This window comes from Spea bombifrons, chromosome 13 (assembly GCF_027358695.1).
Source record: "Spea bombifrons isolate aSpeBom1 chromosome 13, aSpeBom1.2.pri, whole genome shotgun sequence".
NCBI classification, from domain to species: domain Eukaryota; kingdom Metazoa; phylum Chordata; class Amphibia; order Anura; family Pelobatidae; genus Spea; species Spea bombifrons.
The window spans coordinates 28,267,559-28,284,563 of record NC_071099.1 but is presented as its reverse complement, the minus strand read 5'-3'; the positions used below and the strand labels follow the sequence as shown (position 1 = coordinate 28,284,563).

General features: G+C 46.2%; 1 protein-coding gene across 1 annotated transcript; it reads right to left on the bottom strand.

Annotated features, from left to right (window-relative positions):
• Positions 1-250: 250 nt before the first annotated feature.
• Positions 251-14,870, bottom strand: NCOA6 (nuclear receptor coactivator 6). Its single transcript, XM_053453798.1, has 15 exons — positions 14,812-14,870; positions 12,752-12,872; positions 12,410-12,667; positions 12,082-12,237; positions 11,103-11,225; positions 10,189-10,314; positions 8,442-9,245; positions 7,978-8,124; positions 6,390-7,464; positions 5,924-6,033; positions 2,491-5,322; positions 2,281-2,346; positions 2,155-2,182; positions 869-1,005; positions 251-526 (listed from the first exon to the last, which is right to left on the bottom strand). The coding sequence occupies exons 3-15, from the start codon at positions 12,630-12,632 to the stop codon at positions 480-482; spliced, it is 5,874 nt and encodes a 1,957-aa protein (XP_053309773.1). The 5' UTR covers positions 12,633-12,667; positions 12,752-12,872; positions 14,812-14,870; the 3' UTR covers positions 251-479.
• Between the last annotated feature and the right edge of the window lie 2,135 nt (positions 14,871-17,005).

Sequence of the window (17,005 nt, the reverse complement as noted above, 5' to 3'; positions counted from 1 at the left end):
CACATTTAAATAATAATAATTAAAAAAAAAAATCCTAGCGTTTCCCCATTCCATCTCTGTCTAAGGAACTAATTAACCAGCTCGGTGAAGCGCGAGGAGGATCTACTAAGGGACACTTGTAGCACTTAACTGCAGCTCCCATGACGCTCAGCCACCAAACTGCAATTCAAAGAAAGAAAGAGGGGGAAAAAAAAAAGCTCTAAAGATTGTTGCCCCTATTCTTCTGTGATTAAAGCTATTGATACCCATGTGCACCGACCAAGTAATGGTTAACTTCACGAAGGGGTTAAGCACTGGATCAATAACAATATTTAAAAATATCTAAATTTATAATAATTAAAATTACCTTCACAGAAACAAAAACAAAAAACTGTACAATAATTTTAAGCTCCCATAGATAAAAAAATAGAGATCTATCGCAGCGCACGCACATATACAGAGGTCAGAGGGTATGAAAAAGAGAATGGGGGGGCAAAAATCTACTTGGATTTCCTCCGTTTGGGTTGAGGGGGGCTGGCTCCGGATTCTGCAAGGGGACAAAAAGATGCATCGATTAATAAGCAGCACTGTGCTGGAGGGCTTAGTGATTTACCGCTCCAGCCGCGAAGGGTTAAAGTATTATTTTACATGATATATTTATTGACAATTTGCAGGGTGGTACTAACTGGTCCGGCTCTTAGTGAAATGTATTCTTCTTATGAAGGGGGGGGGGTTCTTATGATGGGCCGGGGAGTAAGAGGTAACGTTACCGTGTACAAAGGAAACTCCAAAATCACAACAAGAAGACTAAGGGTAATATAATGAGAAATCCAGCTGCCTGATATAAAGTGTTATATGTTATGCAGATTTTTGTCATATTTAATCTCACCTTTGGTGGAGCCGGAGGCTGAGCTGGGACGGGCAGAGCGCTTCCGCTGACCACCTTCTACTGTTTCCTGGGGGGCCGGAGACTCGTCGACTTTGGAATTCCTGCGACTCGGGGGCCTGGACCTTTCCGCTGGCTCACTGGGAAGCACAGTAACGAATTACAACACTAGAACTCATGTAACAAGCCAACATAGACAAAGGTAACCATGAATATAACAGACCGGTGTAAAGAGTGGGTCAGGCACTGGCGAGCTGATCACCTGGTCCAAACCACAAACGTTTCCATACACATAGGTTCCTCCAGTACTAATACGTACACCTACATACGCCCAGACGCAAGAGGGAGAGAGGGGGAAGAAAGAGGGGAGAGGGGGAAGAGAGAGAGAGAGAGGGGCGAGGGGGAAGAGAGAGAGAGAGAGAGAGAGAGAGAGAGAGAGAGAGGAGAGGGGGAAGAGAGAAAGAGAGGGGAGAGGGGGAAGAGAGAAAGAGAGGGGAGAGGGGGAAGAGAGAGAGAGAGGGGGAAGAGAGAGAGAGAGAGAGAGGGGGGAAGAGAGAGAGAGAGAGAGAGGGGGGGAAGAGAGAGAGAGAGAGGGGAAGAGAGAGAGAGAGAGAGAGAGAGAGAGAGAGGAAGAGAGAGAGAGAGAGAGAGAGAGAGAGAGAGAGAGAGAGAGAGGGGAAGAGAGAGAGAGAGAGAGAGAGAGAGAGAGAGAGAGGGGAAGAGAGAGAGAGAGAGAGAGAGAGAGAGGGAGGGAGGGGAAGAGAGAGGGAGGGAGGGGAAGAGAGAGAGAGGGAGGGGAAGAGAGAGAGAGGGAGGGGAAGAGAGAGAGAGAGAGGGAAGGGAGAGAGAGAGGGGGAGTGTGTGTGTGTGTGTGTGTGTGTGTGTGTGTGTGTGTGTGTGTGTGTGTGTAGAAAAGGCTATGGGCAAAGGGCAAAATTACACTAATAATGAGTATGTATCTTTAGTGACCTAGAGGTCTTAATAAGTCGGATCATCTTGCGAGATGCTTAATAACGAATGACATTTTATGTTTATGGGTGTCTTGTTAATACACACACACACACACACACACACACACACACACACTATAAACATCTCCCCATGTGTTTTAACTCTGCAGAGGATATTTGTATAATATGTTAAATAATAATATCTTAAATCTATACCTGAAGAACAGAGTCTTACAATTATACGCAATAAAGTTTGCTTATTCTTTCGACGGCCAACGCAGTACAACGCTATACTCTACTGATACTCTAGTGAGATGATGCAGGGTATTCCCTGCTTACCTTTCAGTGGTCTCTGGTGGGTCTGCCTCTGTAAAAAGAACACAGGGATGATCTATTGTGTCACAAAAAAGAGAGGGTTTTCAAACTAGTGCAACAAAAGGAGTGCAGACGGCCAGAAAATATTACCTGCTTTTTCTGGAACGCTCTCCTTGTCACGTACAGCCGCTTCTTCCTGACTGGCGCACTGGGAAGCTTGTTATAAACAGAACATACGGGCATGAAGATTGTAAACAGGGATTTCGTCCACAAATCGACCCCCCCCTCCCCCAAAGTGTTACTTTATAATAGAACGTAATATATAAAAAAGAAATACTCGCCATTAAAAAAGAGCCATACCTTTTTCTGGATGTTGTTCTGTTGGGTTGTCTTCCGTGCAGATGCCAGCCTGCTCTGTAAAGGCGACGTTCCGGCTCCCGTTTTCCCCCTCTAATGCAGGATGAATGTCGGATGGGGAAGCCATGATGTCTGCTGGAGGACTATTTGCAGGGCATGTTGGATCCAAAGAGAGCACGGGAGTGTGGCTGATCTCTGAAATGGGCTGACTGGCTAGTGAGGGTGGCACGACAGGGTTCCCGGCTTCTGTGCCAACGGTGTGTGGGCTTCCAAGATCCGTAGGGAGTTTATCTTCTGCGGATCCATCTTTGTAACCGGTCTTGACGAGCAGGAGCTGACTGAACTTGTCTAACGTGCACTGATCACTGGACGGCGCGGATGAGCTTCTCTTGCCACTAGCAGAGGGACATTGGCTGCTGTCAGGAACTGAGGGTGGTGTGGGTTGTAAAGATTTAGGAGAGCACAGGTCAGGAGGTGCGCTTGACTGAGCGTTGGCGTCTTCCAAGCCGCTTTCCTTAACCTGCGTGTGTGCAGGAAACGTGGGAAGAAGTGATGGGGACGATGCGAGTTGGGAAGTGGTCTGCATCTGGTTAGAATGAACTGGTCGAGTGGTAGATGTGCTGGAGGTAACATTGGAAGGTGAGGCAGAGGAAGGTTGACCAGGAGGGAACTGAATATTCTGTGATATATGCAAGGGTCCCACAACTGTGACGGACTGAGACATCATGTTAGTATTCTGAGCCACGGCAGGCTGTGGCATGTTGCCTTGAGATCCTTTCATGACTTGGATGATAGAGGAGGAATTGAAGAACACCGGAGTGATAAACTGAGGTCGTGCACTAGATGTAGCACTTTGCTGAGCCTCGGATACCATGGCCTTATTACCCATATTGGGCATATTCACTACTGTGGGCACCAAGGATTGTTGAAGGTGAGAGGTCATGGGGGCAGACACGCTGGCAGAGGGAGTGATAGGATTCGATGTCACAAAGACAGTTATCTGGTTTGGAGGCATAGAACTGGAAAGTGAGGTCGGGCCACCAGTTCTCTTAAGCTGGGAAGCAGGAAGGTTCATTGAGACATTAGAATTGACATCCAGTGCATCTGGCCTTGCTTGTGTTGTGCATGGCTCTGTATTTGGGGCAGGGTTAGGGCCACCTGTGACTTCCGTACCAAACACATCACTTGACAGTGCAGGGAGATCTGCTACTTTCGAGTCTTCTGTGGACATCTGGTGAGGGGAGCGTTCATTTAATTGACCGGTGGGTTTACTGGTGAGACTGGGGCCATTTGAATGTTGAGATTGTGAGGCACCTGAATGGTGAGACTGGGAGACATTTGAATGGTCAAGTAATTGACTCAATGATGTTGGAGCATCTCTCATGGCTGGGGAGATACCAGTTTTGTTGTCTTCTGCAGCGTAAGCTTTACTTGCATCCATGGACTGGGAATCTTTTCTGGCCGATTCCTCAGGGGACGGCAGCTTCTTCTCTTGGTGGACAGTGTTGATGTCCAGAGAGCCTTGTTCCTTTCCACCCATCTGCATTGCCTGAGTGGAACTCTCTTGCGTTACTGACGGACTCTCTCTGGTATCGTCTGCAGGGTTGCTTGTAGTTGGCATACAGACTGGTGGGTACTGCCCAATTGTAGATCCAAGGGTTGGATTCTGAACTGAAGTCTGCCCAGCTAGCGCATTTCTTTGCATCTCCATGCTGTGCAACAGTCCAGGGTTCTGTTGTACTCCGAGCACCATCTTGGCTGCCTTAGAGTTCTGCCTGCCGGGGCTTGGTGTGGTTTTGCGACTGGAAGCCGGGCTCGAACGTCTGCTGTTGCTTGGGCTTGCCCTTTTGCTTCCCCCAGAATTGGACTGTTTAGTTCCCCCATTATCCACCTTGTTTATGTGTTGACCAAAACTAGACTGGTTGTTTACAGTCAACCCTGGAGGAGCTTGTCCGATGGCTTTTAATGTTGTTGGGTTCAAACCTTGTTGATCAAACCCCCTGTTTAACGTTGGCCTGGGGGGCAATGGAATATTAATCTGAGGAGGGAAGAGGCCGGCAATAGAGGCATTGAGTCTTTCTGGAGACAAACTAATCTCAGAAGGCTCTGTACTAGGAGGACGATTGTTGGGTGTTTGTGGATAGTATGGTCTAGGACTCGCCCGGTTTGGTGTCTTGGGCCGTGATGTCTGTGATGGAGTCTGCACACTTTGGAAATGGTGGCCATGAGATCCAGGCATGGCGTTAGAGTGCTGCTGTTGCTGGGGACTTGCACCTTGTACCATCGACATTGACGAAGAGGCTCCTGGCTTGGATCCTGCCATCATAAGCTGGTTCTGGGAAAGAAGTAAATGAGGGGCCATGTTGCTTTGCGGTCCAGGAGTTGCAGGATGTTCTGGAACATCCGGAAGAGATGCTGCAGACGAACCCTCACCAAGGGGTGATCCAGACTGATTCTGGCCACTCTCCGGGAAGCTCATCTTTCTTCCACTGCTTGCCAAAGACACATTGGCTGCCATAGGCATTCTTTGCTTGTCCGGTGAAGGTGGTACAGGGCCAGAACCCTGCAAACTCACCATCACGGGCATATTAGCACCTTGCTGCATGGGCATCCTCTGTGCATCAGAGTTCATTGCCGGTCTAGGGTTGAACACCCCTTGCTGTCCGGGAAGCCTCACTGGTTTCTGCTCTTGCTGCATCATGAGCATCATCATCATCTGTTGAGGAGGTGTTGGCTGCTGAGCCTGGCCACCCTGGCCCTGCTGCTGTCCCAGCTGCATTAGCTGGGGAGGAATCTGCTGTAGCTGCCTTTGCTCGAGCGACTGAGCTGGATAACCTGCAACCAAACAGGACATTTACTACTGAAAGTTGTCAAATTATTTTACTCACAAAGCAGAGACCTGCAATGGATTGGAATTTGTGTATTAGAGCACAATAATAATAATAATAATAATAATTTTAAACACAGAAAAAAAAAATCTGACCCATAGTGCAGCGCTACGGAATACAACGGTGCTACATAAAATGACTAAATTTTAATTGTTCATTTTTTTTCTATTAACGACACAGGTAAATACAGGTAAAGAGCAAGCGATTTTGTATAGCAAACAGACTGAATTTTCATTTACAAGGTAAAACTCCTCTGTTAAGGTAAGTAACGGGCAATATGTGCAAAATAATACTTTCCCTTTGTTTTTCTCTTTTTTTTGTTACAGACAGGAGAATTTGCACACATCTCACTGAATGTAAAGCATTTTTCCCAGGCAGTAGTTGTCCAGTGAATTCAACAACAGCCAAGAACAACGGGAATTATTCGGGACTCGCCTAAAGGCTGCACCGCAAGAGCCCACTAAGGCTTCACGTGTGTGATATGCAGTTTCACTTCATCAGAAATCAGAAAGAGTATATTACAGAGTTAAACGATTGTGAAGTCTCACCTGGTGGCCTGTTTGCAAATTCAGAAAGTTTCTGGCCACCATCTAGGGAACCTCCTTGATCTCCTGCTATTAAAGTTTGGTCAGAGTCATCCATGCGCGCCTCGGTGGAGCTGTAGTGAAGGTAGAGAAGAAGGCATTGATAATTAGTCAAAGTGGTTTGTTTTCCTCCACAAACATTGGTCCTCAAACAGAGAAAAGGTGCTGTACACCCGTCCCATTCCAAAAACTCATTGAAAATGCTTGAAATTGCCATAGTTTCTGCAATTTGCATTACAAGAGCCAGTGTATATTTTGTACTAAGAACCGTTAGGCGATGGCCTGCTCTGGAAACGCATACCGAGTTTTAGAAACACCACTTTTGGGGCTTCTGTATTACTTTCATGCACAAAAAACAAATCGTGACAAAATCAGCAAATCATAGCGATTTGGGCAACAAGGATTCTAAATAAAATATGTTTAAGCGTACCTCATCTGTTCTTCCCCTTGCGGATTCTTTTTCTTCCGCGGAGGCTTCTTCTTCTTGGGTTTAGCCGCATTGGCGTTGTTCTGCTTGCTGTTCACACCAAAGTGTCCGGCCGAGATATCACTCTGCAGGAGGTTGACCAGCAAGGGGCTGGTCAGCGTGACATCTTTATTGACCGGAAAACTTGGATTTTGTCCGCAGGCCATCTGGCTCCCATTGCCACCTTGAGAAAACGGAGAGCTGAAAGGTAGACCGTGACCCGCAAAGTGTTGCCCGAGTCCACTGTTGCCCGGCATATTTTGCATGTGCTGGGCTGCCATGTTGCCGGTCTGCTGCATGGAGAGGTCTGGCATCATGGAGGTTAAGTCCCCACCAGCTTGATTGGCCGTCTCTCCAAGTGGTTGCTGTAGATGTTGTCCAGGAACTGTCTGCCTGAGAACCTGACCCTGCATATTCATCCCTTGTGGTGGATTAGTGCTTACCGAGCCCTGCTGAGAAACTGCTTGTCCTGAGAACTGAACCATATTGTTGGTCATGTTTGGCGCTTGTCCCCTTATTATCGAACTAGGCCCTGACATGACACCTGCTTGGTTCTGGGTGTTGAAACCCTGTTTACCCTGTATAATCTGCTCCACCGCAGGGTTCTGCTGCATTAAGGCTTGACCTTGGGATGTCATCAGCTGGTTGTGAGAAGGAATCATTGGTTTGGGTGGCGTCACTCTCTGAGGCGCTTGGCCGATGTTCTGGTTTTGAGATGTTCCCATCATTTGTCCTTGGGTCATGAGAGGTGTCCGAGAAAGTACCAGCTGACCCTGTGTGTTCAGAGGGGCCTGCCCCTGAAGGCTAACCATTTGACCTTGGGAGGAAATGATTTGCTGATGCATACCCATTAACTGGGATTGTGGTCCTTGCTGGCCCTGTGCGTGAAGGCCAGAAACATTGACCTGGCTCACCCCACTACCACTCGTCTGCTGGTTATTCAGGTTGTTATGAAGAGCCATCATGTTGGTCTGCATAAGATTAGGACCCCCATTTGTACCTTGCATCTGATTGTGGGATGATCCGTTTGCCTGACCACCTACAAAACAGAACAATAACGATTAAAGTGGTAATTATTGTGTTTGTACACAATGCACAACACAGAAAACTCCAGAACAGCCTCAACAAATCCCAAGGATAATTGTTGATTGATAATACAATCCCGCGTACTATTTTCTTGGTCGCAGGGGTCACTCTAGGGGTCCTGATTGACGACTTGCGAGCCCCTTTAATACCGCTAGGTGCTAGTAATACCTGCAGCTTGTTGGGTTTTCAGAGAGCTTTTGAAAGTTGCGTACGAGGGAGAAAGTGTCACGGAACACAGGGAATTCCACAGAAGGGGTGCACAGCACGGGGCAAATCCTGAATGCAGGAGTGAGAAGAGCTGACCTCGCCAAACCATGGAATCCGCCAAGGAAGACCCCAACTCAGCTTGCGTAGCTGGCGCAACTCGACAACTGAGATTGCACGTCCAGGGACCAGAGCATAGGAAGGACCCGCGATAGTCTGCTACATACTAAGAACTCTGATGTTATATTTCTAGCCTGCATACCTGTTCCCTGTCCAGTACCGTTCCCTTGCTGCTGCAATGCCGTGCCATTGACTGGCGATCCTGCCATGCTTGGAGGGGTTTGGCCCGCAACAAAGTTTACGTTTCCCTGTGCTGACGGGAAACCTGGGGGAAGCCTTTTGGGGACTCCTAAGAGCAAAACAAAAAGTGATTTCGTGACATAACAGAAAACACAAATGATACTACACAAGATCATGAGCAAAGAAACAATTCACAATTAAAACAGCAATACGTCATGATCTATAGGCTCAGATAAAAGAAAAGTGAGGTAGTGGGGTGATGGAGCGGAATCCCAGACATGAAGACAGTTCTCACCAAACAATACCACTACTACTGAACGACTACTACTCAAAGTTTAGCTTAAGTTTATATAAACTATTTCAATAAAATCCAAAGACTATATAAGCTATAAACGTATCCTTCTCATATGGTCACAGCTGCCGTACCTGAATGCATTCCCTGTGGACCCTGATTCTGCATCATAAAGTTTCCAGGCGAAGTCCCCTGGGGCATCATCCCGCCGCGGCCGGGGGAGCTCACTGGCTGCTGCTGGAAGCTCTGCTGCATCCCGCTGCCCGGAGCACCGCGTGGTCCCATCGCTTGCTGCTGCTGCTGCGTTTGGTTCACTGTGGGGGAGGACGCCGGGGAGCTTTGTTGAAAAGACGAAGGTGAGGAGGCCGGGGACTTGCTGGTGAGGTGAGGCTGCTGCAGAGGAGTTGGAGCCCTGGCTGGATTACCCTGCAGAGGCTTCATCGGGGTCGCGTTAAACTGATTTGGGTTGGAAATGGATGAGAAGTTAGCGTGCGCCTGAGACGCCTGCTGGCTGCCAAATGGATAGGGGGGAGGAGGATGTGAGGGGGTCTGCACCGTAGACAGGGAAGGTCTCTGCTGGAACTGCTGTTGCTGCTGCATGGGACCTCCACTCAAGGGAGACTTTTTCCAGCCTTGGTTGAGGGTCACCGCTCCCATAGCTCCCTGAGCGGGAGGAGGCTGCAGCGCTCCAGAAGCTAACTGGTTCCAACCTGGGGGAACTGGGACTTGTGCAGGAGTGGCAAAAGAGGGGCGCAGCCCCTGGGCAATCTGTTGATGTTGGGGTAGCCGAGCTTGTTGCTGAAACTGTTGGAAATTGGCAGGATTAATGGGTCTGTTAGCTACAGCTGTCTGCATGGGATGCAGTTGGGGTGCCATTGAGCCAGATGGATGACCCTGCTGCTGAACCGTCATGCCGGATGTTAGGGGATCCATGGCGTCTGTTGGGTACAGAACAAAACGAGAGGTGGCATGAGCGTCTGTAGCATAAAGAAACAAGCAGTTTCTTTATTTTTACTTTCATGTCTTTTGGCAAGGTGAATCACAGACATTCAGGATACTAGAATATTGTTAAACTACATCATTCACAGCTTCACATCGGACCTCCTGTCCACCTTGGCTTATCTATATCCCGTAGTTTATCAGTTACTGTTATCAAAAGTCTTCTCAACATTAAAATGTAAAATGCCTGACCCTGTTCCACGGGGTCATCATCAAAAAATTAATTGATACAATTTAATTACAAGGTAATAGGAGAAATGATAACCCCCTGCAAGAAGGAAGATTCTCCAGACTACGGTTCACCAAAATATTAGAATATATTATGTACAATACATTTATTTATACCGCACCAGTGCAATAGAGTCAGTAAAATAAACTGGCACAAAAGAGGGCCCTGCTCCCGTGAGCTTACAATCTAGTCATGGATAGAAATGTAATAAAATATATACATACACACACACTATATGGACAAAAGTATTGGGACTCCTGACCATTACACCAACAGGGACTTTTAGGTCATCGCATAAAGACATGGTTGAATGAGTTGGGGGGGGTGCAGGACTTGACTGGCCCCCACAGAGCCCTGATCTCAACCCCATCGAACACCTTTGGGGTGAACTGGAAAGGAGATTGTGAGCCGGGCGTCTCATCCAACATCAGTGCCTGATCCTCACAAACGCTCTACTTGGTTGAACGAGCAAAAATTACCACAGAAATGGTAATGGTCAGGTGTCCCAATACTTTTGTCCATATAGTGTGTGTGAATACTGAATATCATGGCTGAGAAAGGATGGATTTTCACATTTTGCCAGTGATTTAATCATCGTGCTTCCCAACAGTAACCTCAATGTTGTTCCTATTAGTACATGTGGCTTTGTGTACCTTGTTGGGAAGGTCTAGGGGTCCGTGGCTGCATTTCGGAACTGCCGCTGGCAGCCATCATAGCAGAAGATACATGAGGACCCTGGGACATCATAGGTGCTGCCGGATTGTTCATCCTGATCAGGCCTGGACAACAGAAACATAAGGGGCTTGTACCAGACCATTAACTATTATGTTCTAGTAATGTTATGGAGCATCAGTGATCTCACACGCGATTCGTTCCTCTAGCGCTAGTAGATTCCGGCACCATAACCGATAAAATGAAGCTGGTTATATGTAGCTGTGTCCCCAGCATAGGTTTTCTCTATCCGGCGCAGCCACACTTCTTTGATTGTCTTTATAAGAAGGCTCCGTCAACAACTTGAAATAAAATCCACACCAGAGTCCAATTCGCAAGGACTGCAGTGCATTTTACACACATGCCTTCAAACTTTCCTCTCCCTTCCTTACTCAATTAAAACGAAACCCTAAGGAGTTCAGTGATCTGCGTGCGGTAAAATGCACCGGAATCCATGAAAAATAGACAGGCATGTCCCTTTAACCTTTTCTCCACACTCACATCTGTCACCACCAATTCCAAATCTCAGACCATGCGCGCCCTGCCTCCACTTCTCACCAAGATGCCAAAACCTGTATCGCTCTACCCAGTCTCTGTGAAGGGCACAAGCGCTTCCGACGTTTTCAATCTCTGACTAATGTGCTGAGCCATCATCTCTACCCCTGAAAAAGACTCCCATTTCTGACCGAGGCGGCTACTCTTTGATCTCTTTCCCGGTGTCTAATACGGTTCTTGCGCTGCCATTTGTCTAACTTTCTGAGAAAGACGCCCTTGGCTACACATCCAAGAGAGCCGTTCCACCAGCTCAAGCACAACGCGCGAAAGGAAACGGGAGACCCTTTTGTGTGTTACCCACCTGTCCCACTTTGCATAGCAAACCCAGCATCCATTCTCATTGTGTTGTTGGCTCCCAAGGGCCCATTCATCCGCACTTCTTGACCTCTATTTTGAGATAGTGCCAGGTTAATAGCTCCTTCCCCTGGAAGAAAAAATATGTTTAAGGGGTTATGTGACACGTAATAATGAAATTACAGACTTAACTGATCTCCATCTATGAACTGGTGCTTGTCTGCTAAATATTCCATTATCCATACCTGCACCTGTCCTCTGTATACATTTTACTCTGCGATCTGAAACTTTCTAAGCAAACACAGAATGACAGCAGATATAGCCCCACTCCAACTCGACTGTCTACAGTATAAAGTATTTTTATGGCCATCGCATAACCACAGAAAAAGGGGAAAGAGTGTCTGGCTTTGTCACCGATCCTGCTTGTCTTATGTCGGCCAGACTATCCGCAATGCAGCCTGTCCTACCCTACAGCGGCGACGTGCTGAGCGAGGCATTAAACGAGCAGATTCTTCTAGTTTCCAGAATCTGTGCGAGCGCACCTAATGTCCACTAACTACGCACAAGGGGACCGATGCAGACCTAAGTCAGGTCTGAGGACTATCCCCTTGCACCGGGGTAAGGACATCAATCATGACCTGCTACTTATCCAAAAACCAGACATCACTTTCACCCTGAATAACAATGAACGTGTAACATAGTATTTTGTAAGCCTCCATAAAATAATTCCTGATAACTCCAACAACTTGTCGGGCCGATCATTTATCTAAAGGCCTCCTTTAAGACTTTACAGCACTCTCTCAACACATCCGCCACACGCAGCTTACAGGGGCTCTCCAGTCACCATATGCACTTTAATGCACATAATAGCCGAGCGTCCCCTCCAACGTAACATGTGGTTCCCTTTACTAATAGATGGAGGGATTCCTCAAAACTCCCCCCTCCTCCATATGCATTTTTTCAAAGGCCGGGTCTCGTCAGCGTACCTTCTATCTGGACAGACAGAATTCCTAGATCCCGCAGCTGCTGGTTGTTACTCTGAGCGAGGAGCCGCAGTCGCTCGGCCGCTTCTCTCGGGATGTTGAACGTGACCCGGACGCTGTTCCACGGCTCCACCTTCTGAACCTTCAGATGGCTGGACTCTAAAGTGGGAAATAAAAAGCTTCCTGAACCAGTTGATAATATTGGGGGTATAAAGGGTAGATACTGAGCAGCAGGGGGCAGAAACGTCACTGAACAAGGACGTGAAGAGTATGTTTTAAGGTGCATTTAAGGAACCTGTGAATGAGGAAACACAGGGGCATCTTTCCATACCCATGCTAATTAGGTTGGGCACGTTATGCAGGATCTTCGTTAGCTTCTCCTTAAAGTCTTCGTCTCCGATATTTCCTTTGAAAGCCAAAAAGATGGTAGAGTCTTTTCCTTCCTGTCTGAGTTCATCTTCTATACCGGAGTCATTGTCTCCATCGAGTTCGGTCTCATTAGAGGATGGAAGTTTGTGTGGTTCTTCAGGCTCAGAGAGATGCTGGGAGACCATAGCTGGGTGCACTAGAGAGCGGTGTTCAGGGTACTCTAGATGAGAAAAGAGCAAAACATTGTGACCCTGAACCTTCCAGATACAATCCAACGCGATCCTTTTTATGAAGGCCAACTCACCAAACACAGCTCCAAAATCTTCTTCACCCTACGTTTCTACATAGTTCCCGTTCTTGAGTTGGAAGGCACAGGTAGACATCTTCAGAGCGACGTTCCCCACCGCGTCTTCCAACCTAACATTCTAACGGAAGAGGCAATAAAACACAAATGTTATGAACCGGCCCAAACACGCAGGCCGAGATAAATCTGATACGAGGATGAAAGACGACTAGATGTACCGTGCAGAAACCAGATGGTGTTAGAATCGGTCTCCATACTCATGTTGGTTTAGAAGCGGAGATGATTTTACTAAACGACGGTTCATCACAAACAGTAATTTACCTTTTTACGGACTAAACAGCATACATTCTATTCCTCTATAAACTATACATTTTATAGGAGATTATATGCTGGGGTTTGTTCACCAAAACAGAACTTTGCCGTTTAAACTCGCTGACTTCCCTATGCATTATGGACGGCCAACCAGGCAAAGATACTCTTGTCTCCGTAAAATGTACAGTTAACACCTTCACGGCCGAGGGTACCATAACAAGTCGGTCTTATGAGATGTAATAGCATGTAATCACAGAGATATCATGACTATGTCTAGCCCTGTAACCAGCATGTGACAGATAACGGACAGTAGAGCAGCAAAGAAGCGCTGCAGAGTGTTTCACATACAAGAAGCTGGCCGGTTCTTTAGTATTTAATTAGAAGAAACAGACATGTTATATATATACATATATATATATATCTGATATGTGTGTTTATTAAAAAAAGTAAATACCAGTAACTTTCCGATAATTCACAGCAGGCGTTATAAACATATATTTCACCCTTTGTCGATTTTAAAGGACACTCGTATAATTTTTTAGGCCGCGTATCTTAGATAATAAAGCATTGATATAGTTCACTGTTGGCGCTTGAAACTCAGACCACAATAAATCCTCGGTCTCGTCTTAGATCGCTTTATGCTTATATGCTTAAATTCCAAAAAATAAATAAAAAAGATCATTTACAGGCCCCCATACCGCGCCGTTTCTACATTCCCACTTTGTCCGTCCAACAGCGAAGCTTAAAAGCACAGAATTTCCCCATTTTATTTAAACCTTTACTTAAATACGCTGGTGTGCACCGACTGAATAAATTATGATAATTCACCAGAGTGCACGATGCATATAAAAAGGTACGGCCTTTAATCTTACATTCGCACAAACGATAGCAAATTAAGGCTAAATGGGGTTTTTCCGTTTAAATGGATACCAGCGGGAAGCAAGTCATTCGCTGGGCATTTACATGAATAACAAAGCCAACCATTAAACATTTATTTACACAACAAACCCTGGATATAATGTTTCTACTCCTCTAACAAATACAAAGCAATACATATTTACAAATAAGGCCAAACAAGAACGCCTTGCCTTTAATATATATATATATATTGTTTCTGCAAGTCAAATTATTATGTGATATACTACATGTGATGTCCCGTCTACCCACTGTACATCGCTACAGAATATGATGGTGCTATATAAAACAATAAATAATAATATATATCAATTTGGGGGCACGGGTGTATCTATATAACACATGTAAATAGTGTATAGAGATCTAGGAAAATGTATCTATGTAAATTACACACGTGTAGAAGATATGTGCGTACATTATATATATATATATATATATATATATATATACATATATATATACATACATACATATATATATACATACATACATATATATATATACATACATACATACATACATACATACATACACACAGGCCAATACAAATACAAGCACTTACAGTAATTTAAATAATTAAGCGCTTATATTTTTATATTCATAATTATATGATACCCCCATTGTACAGGGCTACGGAATATGAGAGCGCTAAACAATAATAATAATAACAACAACATATAGACCGTATTGCACATAGCTAATGCAGACTGGTGTACTCATACTAGTATATATAAAAGAGCACATACAACCACCGGGGGGAAAAAAAACATTCCGTTTATTGTCTTAAGGACACCCTGCCCGCACGTTTCGTCCCCGGTTTCCCTATCCCTTACCGAACACTCAGCTCCTTCCGTTCCCGGGAACAACGAACGGCAGCGAGGCCCAGGATATACCACTACGAGCTTTCAGTGGGGGGTGATGACCTCAGAGGTAGAAGGAGGTGGAGCGAAACAAAGAGCCCAACTTTGACGCACACCCCTACCCGAATGGTAGAGTCCTGCCGACCAATCGGCGGAGGCCTGGTGCGTCACACGGTTCAGCACTGGAGAGCGCTGTACCTTAGTAGGAGGGAAATGCCAGTGAATGGGCGGGGCTTAACGTGAAGGCGTGTTACCGGTCGCTTACCTTCAGGCTCGGGGAGGGACGGTGACACCCAGTGACCTCTACGGTGGAGGCTTCGTGGGTGCAGGGTGTGGGGAGCTGTGAGCCACCTAAGCGTGTGCAGGAAGCTCATATAGCGCATTATAGTGAATACGGAAGCTTTCTGCTCATTTTATGTAACTCTTTCTATACATGGTTATTTAAGGCGGAAGTGACTCTAGACATAGAATGCGTTCATACCTCCCAAGTGTCCCGATTTTGGCCTCACATGCCCCCAACCCTCTTTCCTACCCTGATGCTACTCTTTTCTAGGAGTTCAGAATGTTTGCTGGTTATGGGGCTATCAGAGGGTTCTACAGCCATAAAAGTAACAATAATGTGTTTATAAACAGCAGGGAATGTGTTTACAAATTAAATTACGTAAATAAAATACATTCTTCCTCTAAACACCTTACCCAATTATATAAATATCTACACCCCCCTCAAAGGTGTCCCTCCTTGGCCATTGGAAATGTCGGGAGGTATGGACCCTCCAGGTAGGACACAACTACGATCACCCTCAGCCAGCTGGAGTTTAGTTTGATGCCGGATAAATGCAGTTTATGGGGGGGTTACAAGATACAGGGAACTTAAGAATCTGGGGGTCTCTACACCTCAGGACTGTACGTTTTGACTCCTGTCGCATAACTCCTGATATTTCCAGTGGACACAGATTCCCCTGAAGAAGAGACCCCTAAGGCTCTGTAACTTTACTCCTTCTTCTATGTTGACCCAATACAAGGTATCAGCTAAAGACTCCATTTTCATTGGGGTGACCCCACTACATGTGTAACCATGGACGTTATTGTGACATGTAGGGCTCTAGGGCACGGTGATCCCCCCATACCTTCCTAAAGAGGGATATTTTGGAGATACCCTGACCCAAAAGAGGTAATGGGCTGTGGCGAGACTCCATCGCTTCAAGAGCTTATCTTTATTTATCACGGCTTGCCATCTGAAGGGTCTCAAGTCATTAACTTAGCATCAGGTGACATTGTGTGCTTTACCACAGGTGTTTTCAGAAGAAACTCCCCAGTGGAAGATGTCCTGAAACAAAGAGCAACATTGATCTTGGGGCCGTTACTACTTATTTAGGCTTCAGTGACGTCCTAATAACACAAAAGCCTTTTGCATGGGGATGAGCCAAAAAAGGCCCAAATATACCCAACCTGCCAAAAATAAGCTGCTTCAGTGACATCATATTAGAAGCATGGCAGTTGATGACATCACAACAGCGCAATTAGGTTTCCAGATTCAGTACAGAACGCCATCGAGCTCCTCTCTCTCACAGCACAGATCCATAAACATATATAACAGACACGGAAAACCAAAAAAAGGTCATTTTAGGCAAGAACTACACAATTTTTAAACAGTGAATTAAATTTATTATATAATGCATGTCGTGAAGCACAGCGATTCCCTGGGGTCCGAGGGAAAAATCATTTTAACCCCTTCCGAGATGCTCCCCAACCCCCAACGACAGCAAGGAGCTAAAGAAAGCAGCTCGACGCACCAGACCTAAAACGAATAAACAGTGTCTGCGTTCCCGGACCGGTCGGGAAAGAGTGTATATTTGGCACAAAGTATGCTACACAACACATATACCTCCCAGCAAAACGTTGGCAGCCACGGAGTTAAAGATCTATCTGCCCCATGACACGACTGGTTGGGAAGCAAAGATGTCCCGAAGCTCCTCGACACAAACAGAGGGGCACAAGACGTGGAATTTACCCTCTAATCACCCAGATCTGTGCTGGAAGAAGCCCTGGGACGTGGAGTGTGCCGATAATCCCCGGGCATAGACACCAAAGCAGGGTATTTGATGTGGGGGGGGCACCTTTATAAGAGTCTTAATGCTCCAGAACCTACATTGTGGACCACATACTA

Coding starts and splice junctions, on each gene's coding strand:
- NCOA6 (XM_053453798.1), bottom strand. CDS start 12,632: ATGGTCTCCCAGCATCTCTCTGAGCCTGAAGAACCACACAAACTTCCA. Junction 9,246..10,188: donor CCCTAGACCTTCCCAACAAG/GTACACAAAGCC, acceptor TGTACCCAACAG/ACGCCATGGATCCCCTAACA. Junction 527..868: donor AGCCTCCGGCTCCACCAAAG/GTGAGATTAAAT, acceptor GTCCCCTTGCAG/AATCCGGAGCCAGCCCCCCT.